Consider the following 15,096-nt stretch of genomic DNA (forward strand, 5'->3'; position numbering starts at 1 on the left):
GCTGGTGTCTTAGCCATTACTTATTATATTTATATGAATTGAGCTTTATTGGCTTAGAACCTAGAACTGAAATGTAGTGTTTCTGGTGTTTGGTTTTATTAGTATGTTTGATATGTTCAATTAATGCTAGTGACATTTTTAGCAACTTTGAGTAAGGCGTATTCTTACAAAACAGGCTACTCTCAAGAATGTTCCATGAAAATACCCTATGAAGTATTCTACTTGCTGTTGAGAACAAGTGTATCTTCATTACTAACACTAGATGTATCAGATGGTAATTGTGTCTTTTTATAAGCATTTTTAGTCTTTAATAATGAGACAGCTAGCCCAGATGCAGCGTTTTTGTAGTAGGAATGTCTAAATTGTATCCCCTTTAAAAGAAGCTCTCTAAGCAGTGTTTTTGTGATGCTTACACTCAGAGTTGTTGGATTTTCGTAGTTTTAGAACTACTCAGTGGAGTAAATGTAAATAAATTCCCATTTCAGGCTGAAAAATGCTTCTCCAGAAGATGTGGAATATTATAACTGCCAGCAGGAGCTTACAGATGATCTGCATAAACAATATCAAATAGTGGAAAGAATAATTGGTATGTTACAAATCTAAAGCAGTGTTGAGAATATTGTCTGTTCATTGCTTATATGTTAAATTTGTAGTTAAAAATTTAGAATATCACCAACTTCTTTTCTAATCTAAAACAAAATTTCAGGGAAAGAGAAGTTGTCATATTGTCTGTGCTGTGATCCTTATATGTGTTATCGTATCACCTAAATTCAGTGTAGTCTTAAAATACAGAAGTAAAATATTCACTTGATATCTCTAATGCTTTTCTGCAGCTCATTCAAATCAGAAGTCAGCAGCTGGTTATCCAGACTACTATTGCAAATGGCAGGGTCTACCTTATTCAGAATGTAGCTGGGAAGATGGTGCTCTCATTGCCAAAAAGTTTCAGGCACGCATTGATGAGTATTTTAGCAGAAATCAATCCAAGACCACCCCCTTTAAGGACTGCAAGGTGAGTTTATAATTGCAGTGGATTTACAACAATTCATACTGTCTCTGCCTGGGATGTATTGTTAGACTAGAGCAGAAGAAAATAGAAGGGAGCAGAAGAGAATAGCACAGTTGGATGGGACGTTCAAAGGTCGTCTAGTCCAACTGCCTGACCTCTTCCAAGCTAACAGAATGTTAAAGTGTAGTGTGTAGGTAAAGTGTAAAGCTAAGAGCATTATCCAAATGTCACTGACACGCAGGGGGCATCAGCTGTCCTTCTAGGACACCTGTTGCTTTGTTTGACCACCCTCATGGTAAAGAAGTGTTTTCCTAATGTTGCAAAAGGTGTTCAAAGGGGCAAATGTTTTGGCTGTTGCTGAACAGTGCATTCATGGTTTCACAGCAGTTTCTGTTTCTCATTGTGCTCACTTCTCCCCTCCCTTTCCCAGAAGTAGGCTAGAGATGGACAAGAGTTTGGAAGAGAACACGGTCAAGATGAAACAGTGCTCAGACTCAAACTGACAAAGCATCAAAGAGATGCTCCATGCTTTGTAATGTCGTGCTCGGCATTAAATCTGAGGAAGAAAAGTAGGGGGTTACAGGGTGGGCATTGCTTGGAGACTTACAGATCTGCCGGTTGGAGGCTGTGTGTGATTGCTTTCTATCTAATGGTTCTTTTTTAGTTCTTGTTGTTTTATATCTTCTTTCTTCTTTCCCTCACCCAGTAAAATTTATTTATCTTCATCCACAGGTTTGGCTCACTTGTGCTGCTTCAGTTTTCTTTGCCATCTTGGTAGGATGGCTTGCAAATAAGCAGCTGAATAACAGCTTAGCTGCCAGACAAACTCAAGCTAAACCACCACATTAGTTGTGAAAGTAAAAAAATGTGAAAGTCTCTTGCATTGAGAGATATGTGTTACAAAATTGTTTCGAAGCTTGTTCAGAATAGTAATAGCTGTAGTTGTATTGTGATATATAGGACAAATATCCCTGTTAAGAATAGCTTTTTGTAGGTACTACCCCCCTAGTTTTTTTCTGGCGTTCATTTATGGGCTTTCTTAGTATTTTGGTTTGTCTGAAAAGAAAATCAACTTTGTGAATAAGTTAAGATCATTCCTAATATGAAATCTAAATCAACAATCAAACTAATTTCATCTTGCAAATTGCTTTTTGTTTTTATATTGCTCATTATTTTTACATGGCATAGTTTTCAGTAATGGACTCATGCTTGATGCAGTGATCCAACAGATGCCTACTGCTACATTTTCTGTAGGAGGCCTTCTTGGTAACTTCGATCAGAAATAAGACTGATGCTCTATTTGCTTTTGACAGGTTCTAAAACAGAGGCCAAGATTTGTTGCACTAAAGAAGCAACCTTCTTACATTGGAGGACATGAAAGTTTGGAGTTAAGAGATTATCAGTTAAATGGATTGAATTGGCTTGCTCATTCATGGTGCAAGTAAGTATAGTCTGTTGGTAAATTTTAAGCAGTTGTAAAACTTTAAAATCATTTTTGATTTTTTAACATTTTTTTCATCTTCCTGCAGCTGAAAGTAGACACTGGAGATGACTATTTTTGCTCTAAGTAAAACTAAAGTTTGTCATTACATGGTTTATCAAAAAAACAGCCAAGTTCTGTTGCTGTTTTGCTTTTACTTTCTGTGTGGGAGTAATTTATATTTCTAAAAAGCAATCAAGCAAAAGTACCTAAAGCTACAAAGCCGAAAGAACCAAACAAAATCTTCAGAAATGCCAACATTATCACCTTACTTCTAAAATAGACTTCTTCGCAATACTTCGAAGCTTTTTGTTAATACTGATAGCTTGGTTTAAGGAAACTGTATATAAATAAACTTCTTCAGGATGTACCATTGCAAAATCTTGTTTGAATAGTGGTGCTCAAAAGGTATTAATTTGGTGCTCAGAAGATAATAATTTATTTCTTGGTGTTCATTCCCTCTCTCCTTCCCTCTTCACCTTCTTCCCTGTTTTTTTTGTTTGTTGATGCTCTGTTTGTTTGTTTTTCAGAGGGAATAGTTGTATTCTTGCGGATGAAATGGGTCTGGGTAAAACAATACAAACAATTTCTTTTCTAAACTACCTGTTTCATGAACACCAACTGTATGGGCCTTTTCTGCTGGTTGTGCCACTTTCTACCTTGACATCTTGGCAAAGAGAGATTCAAACTTGGGCTCCTCAGATGAATGCTGTAGTTTACTTAGGAGATATAACTAGCAGAAATATGGTGAGTATTTCCCTTCATCATTAGAAAGTCTAACTTGTAAATCTGATTCATTTTATATTTCTGTCCTCTTCTAATTCCAGTATCTGGTGTTAGAGTGAGCAAATACTTTTTAAAACAGAATGGATTTAAGATGCGCATTTAGAGCTCAAATTATATATTATTTATACATGCAGTGTAAATTCATGTGAAAGATTTCCTTCATGCTTAATAATAAACAGGATTTAAAAAAATGTAGTCTTATATTTGAAAGCAAATTGTCTTCTGCCATGTGATTATTTTGGTGAATAAAATAAAAATTAATATTTATGCAAGCCAGTCATGATCTTAGTTTATTTTCTCAAGGGTTCTTGGTTTGTTTTCATAATCTGTCTTCTGAATATTGATAATCTTATTTATTAAAGTAAAAAATGTCTTGTAGAAATTGGTTTCTATTTATTCAAGAGGCAAACCAAATTATTTTGAAGTGCTTAGCTTGGAAGTTCAGACTTGTGTACGTTCTTGTGTTATGCTTCTTTTTTGTGATGAAATTATTGACAGTCTTTATACATTTATATTGCTGTAGTGCTTAAATTCATTTCAATCAACCAGACCTTTTTCCTCTAGCTTAGTGTTCACTTCATTCTTCTTGTAGATAAGGACTCATGAATGGATGCATCCACAGACTAAACGATTAAAGTTTAACATACTTCTGACAACATATGAAATTTTACTGAAGGATAAGGTAATCACGTATGCTTTTTCAGGGAGATGGAATTGTTAGTCTGGTGTAGAACTCCTGCTAGACTTGCATATATTTGGGTTCTCAGTCATTAAATGGAAGTCAAGCATGATGGATTTTGCATTTTCGAAATGTAACAGGGTACCTTTTTTAAGTGCTTCTAGTATTTCTGTGTGGTGAGGTTTTCCGCCTTTTTCCATTTCATCAAGTTGATACCAGTTCCAGTTTGCTTGAGCTTATCTTTACTGTAGTGATCTTCTCCCATCTTGAAGAGCTCTACTTCCCTTTCATCATCAAAGAACTGATAAAGAACCTAGCCCCAAACATGTGCAATACCGTACTCTGAAATCCTGTATGAATTTACTTCATCAGTGTGCACTGTTTCCATGGTGGTAGTACACAGTTATTGGTAGTCTTTCTAAAAGTATATGGTAATTTTTGTGAATTGTCAGTGAGAAGAACGTTTTGGCTTCATTTGTTTGTATGTGCTGGGAAGAACAGGTCAACGCTGACTTTTTTGCTCCTGTCATGAAAATTAATGTGGATCAGACTTCGGTCCTTTTTTTTTCCCCTTTATTTTCTACTTCCTTGTGATGTTTGCACAGCCTTTCTTGAGAGTCTGGTAAATGTAGTAATGTGCGTCAATATTACTGAAAGCATATAGCTGTCTTTGTTTTATTAATATACGGAAAAAAAGTGGTATTTATATCTTGGTTATGAAATGTGAGAAATTATATAATATGCCTAGCTGTATAAATGTTAATACCCATCTTCCATTTCCTTTAGTCATTCCTTGGTGGTCTCAATTGGGCCTTCATAGGAGTTGATGAAGCTCATCGTTTAAAAAATGATGACTCTCTTCTGTACAAGACTTTAATAGACTTTAAGTCCAACCATCGACTTCTTATTACTGGAACTCCTCTGCAAAACTCCCTCAAAGAGCTTTGGTCTTTGTTGCATTTCATCATGCCAGAAAAGTAAGGAAGATTTTCATATGATTCGTGTTAATTCTCTGCTTTGTGAAGTTTTGTATTATGTAATAGTGTAGTGATTTGAAAATCAAAGTGGTAAACATAGTGTCAGAGATTTTAAATATTCAGTGTAAGGTAGATGCATTTATTTTTCATGGTCCTGTTAATAACTGGCTCCTGATATAGTTGTTGCTTTTTGCTATTATAGCAGTCCACAAGAATCACAGATTAGTGTGTATTGGTCAGAACCCAGAAGATTGCCTTACTCTTACAACCTGTACAGCTTTCCCAGGAGAAATAGAATAAGATTGAGGATATCTTGTTTTCTGTGATAGTACTACCAGTAATAGCAAGTTTGTACCAAGATGCCTGATACCCTCTGTTTGAGTCAGGTGGCTCATTTTCCCTTTTTGCTTTAAATGCAGTGGGCCTACTGTATTGACTTGATTCTTTATCTCTGTTTGTAAGTAGGATAAATGAGAGCTCATGTTAGGGCTCACATTCTTATAGACATCTTGAAAATGCCAAGCAACGTTTCATTTCCTTTGACCTATGGATTGCATTGACTTCTTCAAAGCCTTAGTAATCTAGTGCTCATTCTTTATCAGTCTAAAGTCTGTTCTTCTAGTCTGTTAAGCACAGGATAGTTAGACTTCACCTGTCCATTCAAGGTGATAAAAAATATATGAAGTTGTCATTCTCTGGCACACCAGCTATTTTTTCATGCTCTTCTTCTTGATACATGTAGTAATGGAATTTCTGCAGCTAACTGGGGCTATTATAATTCAGAAATTTAATATTCAATTTCATTTCACGTAAAAGTATTTGGACCATTCCATTCTTCTATTGATGTACAAATTATTTGGAATTTCCTACCAGGTCAAAATTCAGATTTTTTAAAAATGATTATGTTTAAAGTAAAAAAAGAGAAGTGAGGAAGAAATCCATGTATGTGTGCACTTTTGTTATATCTATACTTTCTGTGTTAATTTTGGAATTTGCAGTATGTCACTGTGTTACACTTAGTTTCTTTTACATTTAAGATTTTCCTCCTGGGAAGATTTTGAAGAGGAGCATGGCAAAGGAAGAGAGTATGGTTATGCAAGTCTTCACAAAGAGCTTGAACCATTTTTACTAAGAAGAGTTAAAAAAGATGTAGAAAAGTCTTTACCTGCTAAGGTTGAGCAAATTCTGAGGATGGAAATGAGTGCATTGCAGAAGCAATATTACAAGTAACACCACTTCTTAAATTTTTCTGTTTTAGTGATATGTCTATATGCAAATTACTGAACTCTAATCATTTTGATAAAGCTGTTTGAGTTAGGTGCAAAAAAAAAATAAAAAGCACCTTTTTAGGATTTTGTACATTTTATTTGGAGCTTCTTTTTATTGATTTGTTTTTATTTTGAGAGCTTATCTTGCCCTCGTAGTTCCATATATAGTTACTTACACTGTATGTCTTAAATTGTAGGTGGATTTTAACAAGGAATTATAAAGCCCTCAGTAAAGGTTCAAAAGGCAGTACCTCAGGCTTTCTGAACATTATGATGGAACTTAAGAAGTGCTGTAACCATTGCTACCTCATTAAACCACCAGATGATAATGAATTCTATAATAAACAGGAGGCCTTACAGGTAATGCAACTTCGTTTTCAATTTGTGTGAAAAATGTTTTATATCTGTAATAAGCAAACAGTAATTTTGCAGTTTATTTGACAATTTATTTATTAAAGTACATTAGAAAAGAAAAAGATCTCTGAAATGTGCATCCTGGATTTTTTTACAAGTAAGTGAAATGATTTTTATTTCTTTGTTAGAGCAGTCTACTTGACAAAATACTAGACAAATCACTATTAAATAACATTTAATTTTAATTTTACTTGATTTTTTTAGATTAAAAATTAGTTCTTTAATTACAATCAAAGTGATAAAAAAAATAGTTTGAAACAGACTGTATTTTCGAACAAACTGACCTTTTCAAACCCAACTAAAATAAAGCAGCTAAAATAGCGGGAGCAATATGAATGGAAATGCATATAACTGGCACTGGTGCACCTGCAATGTATGTGATAGCGTAAAGTGATCTGCAGAATGTTTTTAAGCTTTTTTTAATCTGATACTGTTCGTTATATGCTTGCAAATGAAGAAAGTGAGGGGAAATAAAAATAAAGAACATCAAAATCTCAGTCTGATTTTTTGTTGTTGTTACAGATGAAAACAAAGATGGACTGTGATTTTTTTATAGTAAAAATTAACTAGAACTTGCACCAAAACTGTTGAAAAGTACTGCAATAGATAAAAAGATGGCTATCATCAATGTACTTTATATCAACATAATTTTTTTTTCTAATGATCTTTTTTTTCCTGCAAGCTTTGAAATTGGTAATTTAAGTAGTTTTCCCAAAAATACTAGTTTATACAGTGACAACTTGTGATTACAAGCTCTTTTATGTTATGAGGTATTTCTCAAAGGCATAAGCTGTTTTGTTTTCAAGTTGGCACACTCTACTGCTAGCTGATCATAATACCCCTCAGAACTGCTCAAACATTATTTCTATTTGCAGACTTTTGACGGTTACTTCTTTGGTCCACCTTATTAAATTTTGTCAGCTCTTAATTGTGTATGGCATATCCTCCTCTTTTCTGAACTAAGTAATAAAAAGCACCTCACCCTGAGTTTTGCCTTCTCCAGAATTCTGTCCCTACCTAAAAAGGCATGAGATTAAAAACATTAAATTCCATGTTTGCTCTCTGTTCCTGATATTCCCAAGGGAGTTGAGAAAGTTCAGTATTGTAGTCCACATAAAGCCTGTTAAGCCCCACAAACAACAGTCCTCTCACTGTCTTGCCTGAGAAACTTGACTGACAGACTATGAGCAGAACCTGAGAAGCACATCTCTCTTTTCTTTTTTTCTTCTTTTTAGTGTGGTAATGTCCCTTTACAGTTAAGAGTTAACTAAAATCAGAAAATTTAGCGTTCAGTCAATACTACGTAACAGTGAATCTGGCTGTGTACTCTTATTGCTACCTGAAGATGGTTTTTAGTTCTAGGACACTATACATTTTATACATATTTTAAACAATGTATGTTATGTGTTATAGTGAATGTCAGAATGTATCTTCTTTTTTTTAACTTCCACATCAGTAGACAGGAAGACAAATCTTAAATGAATAGCTAAATACCTGCAGTGTATATTTGTGTTGAGAACTGATTTTGTAATACATATTTCTTGCTTTAATAGCATTTGATACGTAGCAGCGGGAAGCTTATCCTTCTTGACAAGCTACTGATTCGTCTGCGAGAACGTGGCAACAGAGTTCTGATTTTCTCTCAGATGGTGAGGATGCTGGACATCCTAGCAGAATATCTAAAGTATCGCCAATTTCCTTTCCAGGTAACAATCTCGGGTAATCAAGAAGTCTTGATCCTGAATTTAAGAAAAATAGTGTATTTACTCTGAGGGTGACAGAGTAGCGAAGTGAGTTGTCCAGATGTTATGAAATCTCCATTCTCTGTGATATTTAAAGGGCAACTGGGCATGATCCTGGGCAGCCTGCTGTAGCAGACCTTGCGTGAACACAGACAAGATGACCTCTAGAGGTCCTTGCCAATTTCAACTATCTGTGATTATCTGATCTTTACCATTTTGCTTAAGAAAAGAAAGCAGCGTTGAATTAAGAAGATTAAATGAAGGAATATGTTAACATTCCTTCTCTTTGTTCCTTCACATTACTGTTTTATCAATTGAAAAGTCAAGTTACTGTGATGGGGATGTAGCTAAAGAATTACTTTTAGACCGTTGTCTTCAATCTCTTTAGAGACTTGATGGATCAATAAAAGGGGAATTGAGGAAGCAAGCACTGGATCATTTCAATGCCGAAGGATCGGAGGTATGGTAATTATTTTTTCCTAATGTGCTTTTTTCCCAAGAAACATTACATGAAAATGAAGTTGAGAACGTTGACTCTTATACATCAGTAAGATTGAAATTTTGTTATTGTTGCCTAGACTGTAAGGTTTACATTATTATTTTTCTCTAAGATTAGGTAGAAAATGCATAATTTATGGAAATGGTGGTTAGTGGATTGTGTAGTTGTAACATTTTAAAATTGGTTTCAGTGCTCTTCATCAAAGTAGTTTTAATTAGTGTGCAGCACTGTAGAAATAATTCAACTCTTCCGCACTGTATGACATAACATCAGTTAAAAAAATGGTGAACTTAAGTCTTTAGCATAAAAACCATCCTTAAACAAATGGCAGAGCTGAGTTCTGTATGATATACAAACATTTTTAATTGTTTTTAATATGGCTTCTGTTATCTTTGTTTTTATGCCACCTACATAATATGACCTGGAAGAAAAAAATGAAGAACTGATTTCTAACCATTCTTTGTACATGACCTGTGAATTTACAGCCAGCTCTGTTATAGCTTTGTTTTTTTTTGTTGTTGTTGTTTTTGTTTTTGTTTTTAATGAGCTGAGGGATTTCTAGCACATTTAACACTCCTAATATGTGAGCCACTCAATGCGATCAGGTTTGGGGGTTTTTTTTTTGGTGATAGGGAGTGGTATTTTTTTCTTGGTAATAGGATTGCATTTCTCAGTTGCAGCTGAACTTCTGTTTCTGCTGTGGTTGAGGAGGAAGGACTTCACTCTCTGATGTAAACTTCAGACATCTGTAAAATCCAAATTTACTTAAACCTGGTTTAAAATTTAAATTTAAAGTTCTAGCGCAGACATTGCCTCTGTCTGAAATCGCTGTAGTTATACTGTACAGTTTTTGAGGTGAAGAAGAACCCAAACTTCATGCAGTATTCAGAAAAGGAGGCAAACTCCACGTTTATACAGCAGCAAAATTATGTTTTCTGTTTTATTCTCAATTTTTTTTCCTAAAAAATACCATAAGACTCCATGTATTTTTGGCCATTAGTGAGCAATGGTCTTCATGGAAACGTGTAGCATAATTCCCAGGACTTGTTCCTTAGTCATGGTTTGCTGCTGTTTGTTACTATACATGAGATTTTTTTTTACTAGTTTACCTTCTCTTGAATTTCATATGCTATTTTATTGCACATCTCAAGTTCCTTCTGCAGTCCTTCATAGTTATCTCTAAATAATTCTGTGTCATCTACAAGCTTTGTCATCTCATTGCGCATCCCATTTTCATGTTGCTTATAAATATGTTGAACAGCAGTGACCCATGAAGAACAGCTCTACTTCCCGTCTCTTGACTTAACTGGTTAGGTTTAGGCTCAGATATCTTCCCTGCTGTGCCATGGCTGCTTAGTTGCTTAAGAGAGGTGGGACACTGTACCTTTGTTGCATACAAGACTGTAAGAGTGAAGTACATGCATTTCTTTGAGTTTTTATGGTTGGCAATTATCTTTTAGGATGCTGCTGCCTTTAAACCATGGAGGACCAAATATTAATATCTGCTGTAAATAGTTGCCAGGGTTGGCTTTTTGCTTATAGAATCTTCCCTTATACAACAGTTACTGAATCGGCAGTGTACGAGTCTGTAGTCTGTGCCGCAGAATGTATAAGCAAGTGTCATTGTATTTCCTTTAAGAATATTAAAACTGTGATATATATAAAACCATTTCTTGTTTTATGATTGCAGGATTTCTGTTTTTTACTGTCTACCAGAGCTGGAGGATTAGGTATTAACTTGGCATCTGCTGACACTGTAGTAATATTTGATTCTGACTGGAATCCACAGAACGATTTGCAGGCACAAGCAAGAGCTCACAGAATTGGACAGAAGAAACAGGTACACATTCCTCTTTAAGCTCCAGACCTGAAGGATGATTCCATACTGTAGCTGTCAGCTGTCTGTGCGGGCCATTGCAATATTTGTGTGTTTTGAGAGTAATTAACAATTGGATGGGTGAGTCCAAAAATGTTAATAAATGCTCAATTTTTGTTTAGTTTTTAAATCTCCTAAAATGGAGTCAAAGTATGGCAGCAGTGATATATGGATGGGGAGGGAGAAAAGTTCTGGGCTTCCCTGTCCCATCTTCATTGATATCATCAGGCACATTCCCCTTAGTGAAGTATTTCACAGTTTTCTTCAATTTCCTTTCTTGGAGAAGACATGCCATAATAACCAGAAATACAACAATTTTGTGTATAGCAAAAATTGCAGCTAATCACTGAAGTTAAAAAAAAAAAAAAAAAAAAAGACAAGTCTTAAGAGTTTATTTCTCTGTTTTTTTTAAACTGCTTATGTGAAGACATGGCAACATCATTGAAGAAGTATTTCACATGTGAAGCCAGTCAATAAAATTAAAAAGATAAGTAGATGAGATTTACATCTCTCTTTGTTGTTGCTTAATGTTTTGAAATATACAGGTTAATATCTATCGGCTAGTCACAAAAGGATCAGTAGAAGAAGATATTCTTGAAAGAGCCAAGAAAAAGATGGTGCTAGACCATTTAGTAATTCAGAGAATGGACACAACAGGAAAAACTGTACTACATACAGGTTCTACTCCATCAAGGTATATTTGTGTTATCTTACACATCATTTTACATTTAATTATATTTGACAGGTAAGTAAAAATGTCAGTAATTGCACTAATTAATAAAGGCTAAACAAGGTTAAATAAATGAAAACTGGAAAGTATATTGTCTTTGTAGATTTTAGTTTCCATACTAAGATTTATTTAACAGTAAAAAGAATGTTTAACTGGTTCATGATTATAAATAATTTTTTTAATATTTAAAATAAAATGGTTTTCCTGAAACATTTTGTATTTCAGTTCTACACCTTTTAATAAAGAAGAGTTATCAGCAATTTTGAAGTTTGGTGCTGAGGAACTTTTTAAAGAACCTGAAGGAGAAGAACAGGAGCCCCAGGTAGGTAGATTTTATAGACAAAACAAGCAAAAATACATATGAATTATTTAGTTGTAAAGAAAATTTTCATCTTTTTCAGGAAATGGATATAGATGAAATCTTGAAGAGAGCTGAAACTCGGGAAAATGAGCCAGGTCCATTGACTGTAGGGGATGAGTTGCTTTCACAGTTCAAGGTATAGCTCTGTCCTCTTCCTCCTGTCATAATTACTTTCCCTTACAAAAACTACATGATTCTCTGCATCTGTTAGCTCTGCATCTCTTTCTAACAAAATGTCTTTTCATCTATACTATCAATGCAAATATTTAAAAATATGTAATGTATTTTGTTACTAAAATAAGATATATTTATGAATGTGTTAGTGACTGCAATTCTGGGCTGTGTTGTCTTAATGCCTTTGGTGTTAAGCAGCTGCGGTATTTTTAAACACAGTCTTAATTGATGACTTTTAGAAAGTGCTTTCAGTCCTGAAGTATACTTGAACGCCAGATATTTTAGGTGTTACCAGTTAAAAATATTACAGTGTGGGTACAATTTGTAAATGCATGAAATATACCATCAAGAACTTAATTTTCCTAAAATAATAGCTGCTAAGTCTTATTTAAATAAAGCCATGTATTTACTACATATGTTCTGATATGCAAGGTGGCAAACTTTTCCAATATGGATGAGGATGATATTGAGTTGGAACCAGAAAGAAATTCAAGAAATTGGGAAGAAATCATCCCAGAATCTCAGCGGAGAAGAATAGAGGAGGAGGAAAGACAAAAAGAACTTGAAGAAATATATATGCTCCCAAGGATGAGAAACTGTGCAAAACAGGTACCTCTGTGTTTTGACTGTCTTGGTTTTTTTTATGTTGATATTTTCATTTTGGTTTTTGACTTTTTTTTTTCCCTTCTCTGAATTCATATTTTTGTCAGGCTAGATAAGTCTTTACTGTGTGCGAGTTAATCATGTAGTTTTGTGTTGTTATTCTGAAATTCCAGATCAGCTTTAATGGAAGTGAAGGAAGACGCAGTAGGAGCAGAAGATATTCTGGATCTGACAGCGACTCCATCACGGAAAGAAAACGGCCAAAAAAGCGTGGAAGACCTCGAACTATTCCTCGAGAAAATATTAAAGGATTTAGTGATGCAGAGATCAGGCGGTAAGATATGAGGTGATATCATGTTTACAAAGGGAAAAGACAGGTGTTTGTTTATTAGTTTTGATTGTTCTAGAGTTCAGAAATACAGAAGACAGACGATTTCTCCCAAACTTATTAAAACATTTCCTTCCTGGGCTCTTTTATACATTTGTACACTTTGTATCTTTTGTTCTTCATGTTGCTGACGTAGTAAACCATTATGTCAAAAATGAGCTCAGTTTTGTGAGGAGAAAATTAGCTTGGAAGATGTCACCCGATTGTTCTAAATTTGATTATCATGAATTACTCTTAATTCCTGCATCTTCTGAGTGCAACAGTTTCAGAAAATGGTTCCTACAACAGTTGATCTTATAACATTCACAGAATAATCTACTTCCCATTGTTTTATTTGAAAGCTGTAGAAGGGATATGTGTATCTTTGTGATGAGAAATAACAAAAGCTTGAGTGGGTTTTGTTTTTTTCATACTTGTTCATACTGTAATTGAATTAATTCAATAAGGTGCATTTTTGAACTATGAAATACAAAATCCCATTGGAGAAATGATTATACAGTTCCTCCCATCAAAACGATTCTAGAAATTTTTTTGACAGGAGGATGAATTGTTTTACTTTAGCTTTGTGGCTTCATGAAATGCTTCAGAAATTTGGGTGTCTCGCATTTCTTCAAAGTATTTTAAATCTTTCAAAATCATTTGTATTATAATAATAATCTTTAATAATCCTTTGAAGATCCTTGTTGCCCTTCTGTTTCATTTAACAGCACAGCTATTTGCTTATCGTTTTGAAGGTATTCATGTGCTTGCACTTGCAACTTGAATTTTCATTTAATTCCCTTTTTATTCTGGTATTTTCAATTTCTTTCCATTACTTATTTTTTCCAAGAGCAGTAACATTTTTTGTCTTTCATGTTGTGTTTTCCTATTCTCTATTTACTAGAATTCTACACTTTGGTTTTTATGGCTAAAGACATCTTGTTGCTGAGTTTTGTGTCATGTGAACATACAGTAATAAACATTCTCAAGAGATGAATTGTATAAATTGTACCTAAAACATTCATATCAGTTCTTAAACCAGATACTGCTCTGACTTTGTGTAGGTTGTCTGGATATACTAAGTTGCCTTAGTCTCTCTGGTTTTAAATTACTTTAATGAAATCTTAGCACAATTCTGAATTGGTCAGTTCAAACAGATAAAAACTAATGTATTTAGTTAAGCATACATTTAAACTGCAAAATTATTCTGTTTTACTAGGTTTATCAAGAGTTACAAGAAATTTGGCGGCCCTCTGGAAAGGTAAACTTATTTAATTACAATTGTATAGCAACTTGGAACCTTGTTTTCATAAAAATTAGAACAATAAACCAAGAAGCCTTAGACTAGAGAGAAAATAATATGCGTGGTCTTTTAACTTGACTGTAATGCAGCTTTGGCTTAATGTCTTCCGTTTTGTGCATGTATGATATGTGTTCAGATAGTTGCACAGAAAGCCTTTCAGTTTTGCAGGTCTGCTTGCTCTTTTTCTGTGTATTTTACCTATTCTTTTGTTTAAGCTGCTTTGGTTATAGGCATTCAGCTGTTGTGTTTGCTAGCCTGTTGAAAGCCTACTAGCTTATCCGGTGTGGCTTTCAAAGTTACTTTTCCAACTCAAGCTTAAATTTTCTTTGTTATTCCATTGTTTTGAGTGCCATCCTTAGTATTGTGGTTTAACGCAGCTGGCATCTCAGCACCACGCATTCACTCACTCCTCCCCTTCTCAGTGGGATAGGGGAGACAATCAAAAATAAAACAAAATTAAAAAGAACTAATGTGGTTTGAGATAAAAAACTATTTAATAAGAGAAAAGGAAAAGGGTAATAGTCATAGCTATATATACATATACATCTATATGTATATATAAATGTATATAACAAGTGACACACGAGCAGTTGTTCACGACTCCCCAGCCAATGCCCGGCTAGCCCCCTGTGCAGCAGAAAAGAGCAGGGTAAACTCAGAGCCCCTTCAAAACTCCTTCCTCTTGTTATCCTGTGGCGTAGAATATCCCTTTGGCCAATTTCAGTCAGCTGTCCTAATGCTGTTCCTTCCAAGCTCCTTCACTGTGAATTGCCTTGGCTCTGTACAACACTGCTTAGCAGTAACTATAAATGTAGGTCTATTATCAAC

General features: G+C 34.5%; 1 protein-coding gene across 5 annotated transcripts in view; it reads left to right on the top strand.

Moving 5' to 3' along the window:
* CHD1 (chromodomain helicase DNA binding protein 1) overlaps positions 1-15,096 on the top strand; it is a 49,427-nt gene that overhangs the window by 20,276 nt on the left and 14,055 nt on the right. For all 5 annotated transcript variants that reach the window (XM_021379568.1, XM_021379573.1, XM_021379570.1 and 2 more), the window contains 17 exons: positions 486-586; positions 834-1,012; positions 2,323-2,450; positions 3,020-3,236; positions 3,868-3,957; positions 4,741-4,931; positions 5,969-6,157; positions 6,397-6,559; positions 8,167-8,319; positions 8,744-8,815; positions 10,545-10,694; positions 11,276-11,424; positions 11,686-11,782; positions 11,862-11,957; positions 12,428-12,604; positions 12,772-12,932; positions 14,185-14,226. In XM_021379568.1, coding sequence (XP_021235243.1) covers positions 486-586; positions 834-1,012; positions 2,323-2,450; positions 3,020-3,236; positions 3,868-3,957; positions 4,741-4,931; positions 5,969-6,157; positions 6,397-6,559; positions 8,167-8,319; positions 8,744-8,815; positions 10,545-10,694; positions 11,276-11,424; positions 11,686-11,782; positions 11,862-11,957; positions 12,428-12,604; positions 12,772-12,932; positions 14,185-14,226 — 2,355 coding nt within the window. The remainder of the gene's footprint in view (positions 1-485; positions 587-833; positions 1,013-2,322; positions 2,451-3,019; positions 3,237-3,867; positions 3,958-4,740; positions 4,932-5,968; positions 6,158-6,396; positions 6,560-8,166; positions 8,320-8,743; positions 8,816-10,544; positions 10,695-11,275; positions 11,425-11,685; positions 11,783-11,861; positions 11,958-12,427; positions 12,605-12,771; positions 12,933-14,184; positions 14,227-15,096) is intronic.

Source organism: Numida meleagris, chromosome Z (genome assembly GCF_002078875.1).
Source record: "Numida meleagris isolate 19003 breed g44 Domestic line chromosome Z, NumMel1.0, whole genome shotgun sequence".
NCBI classification, from domain to species: domain Eukaryota; kingdom Metazoa; phylum Chordata; class Aves; order Galliformes; family Numididae; genus Numida; species Numida meleagris.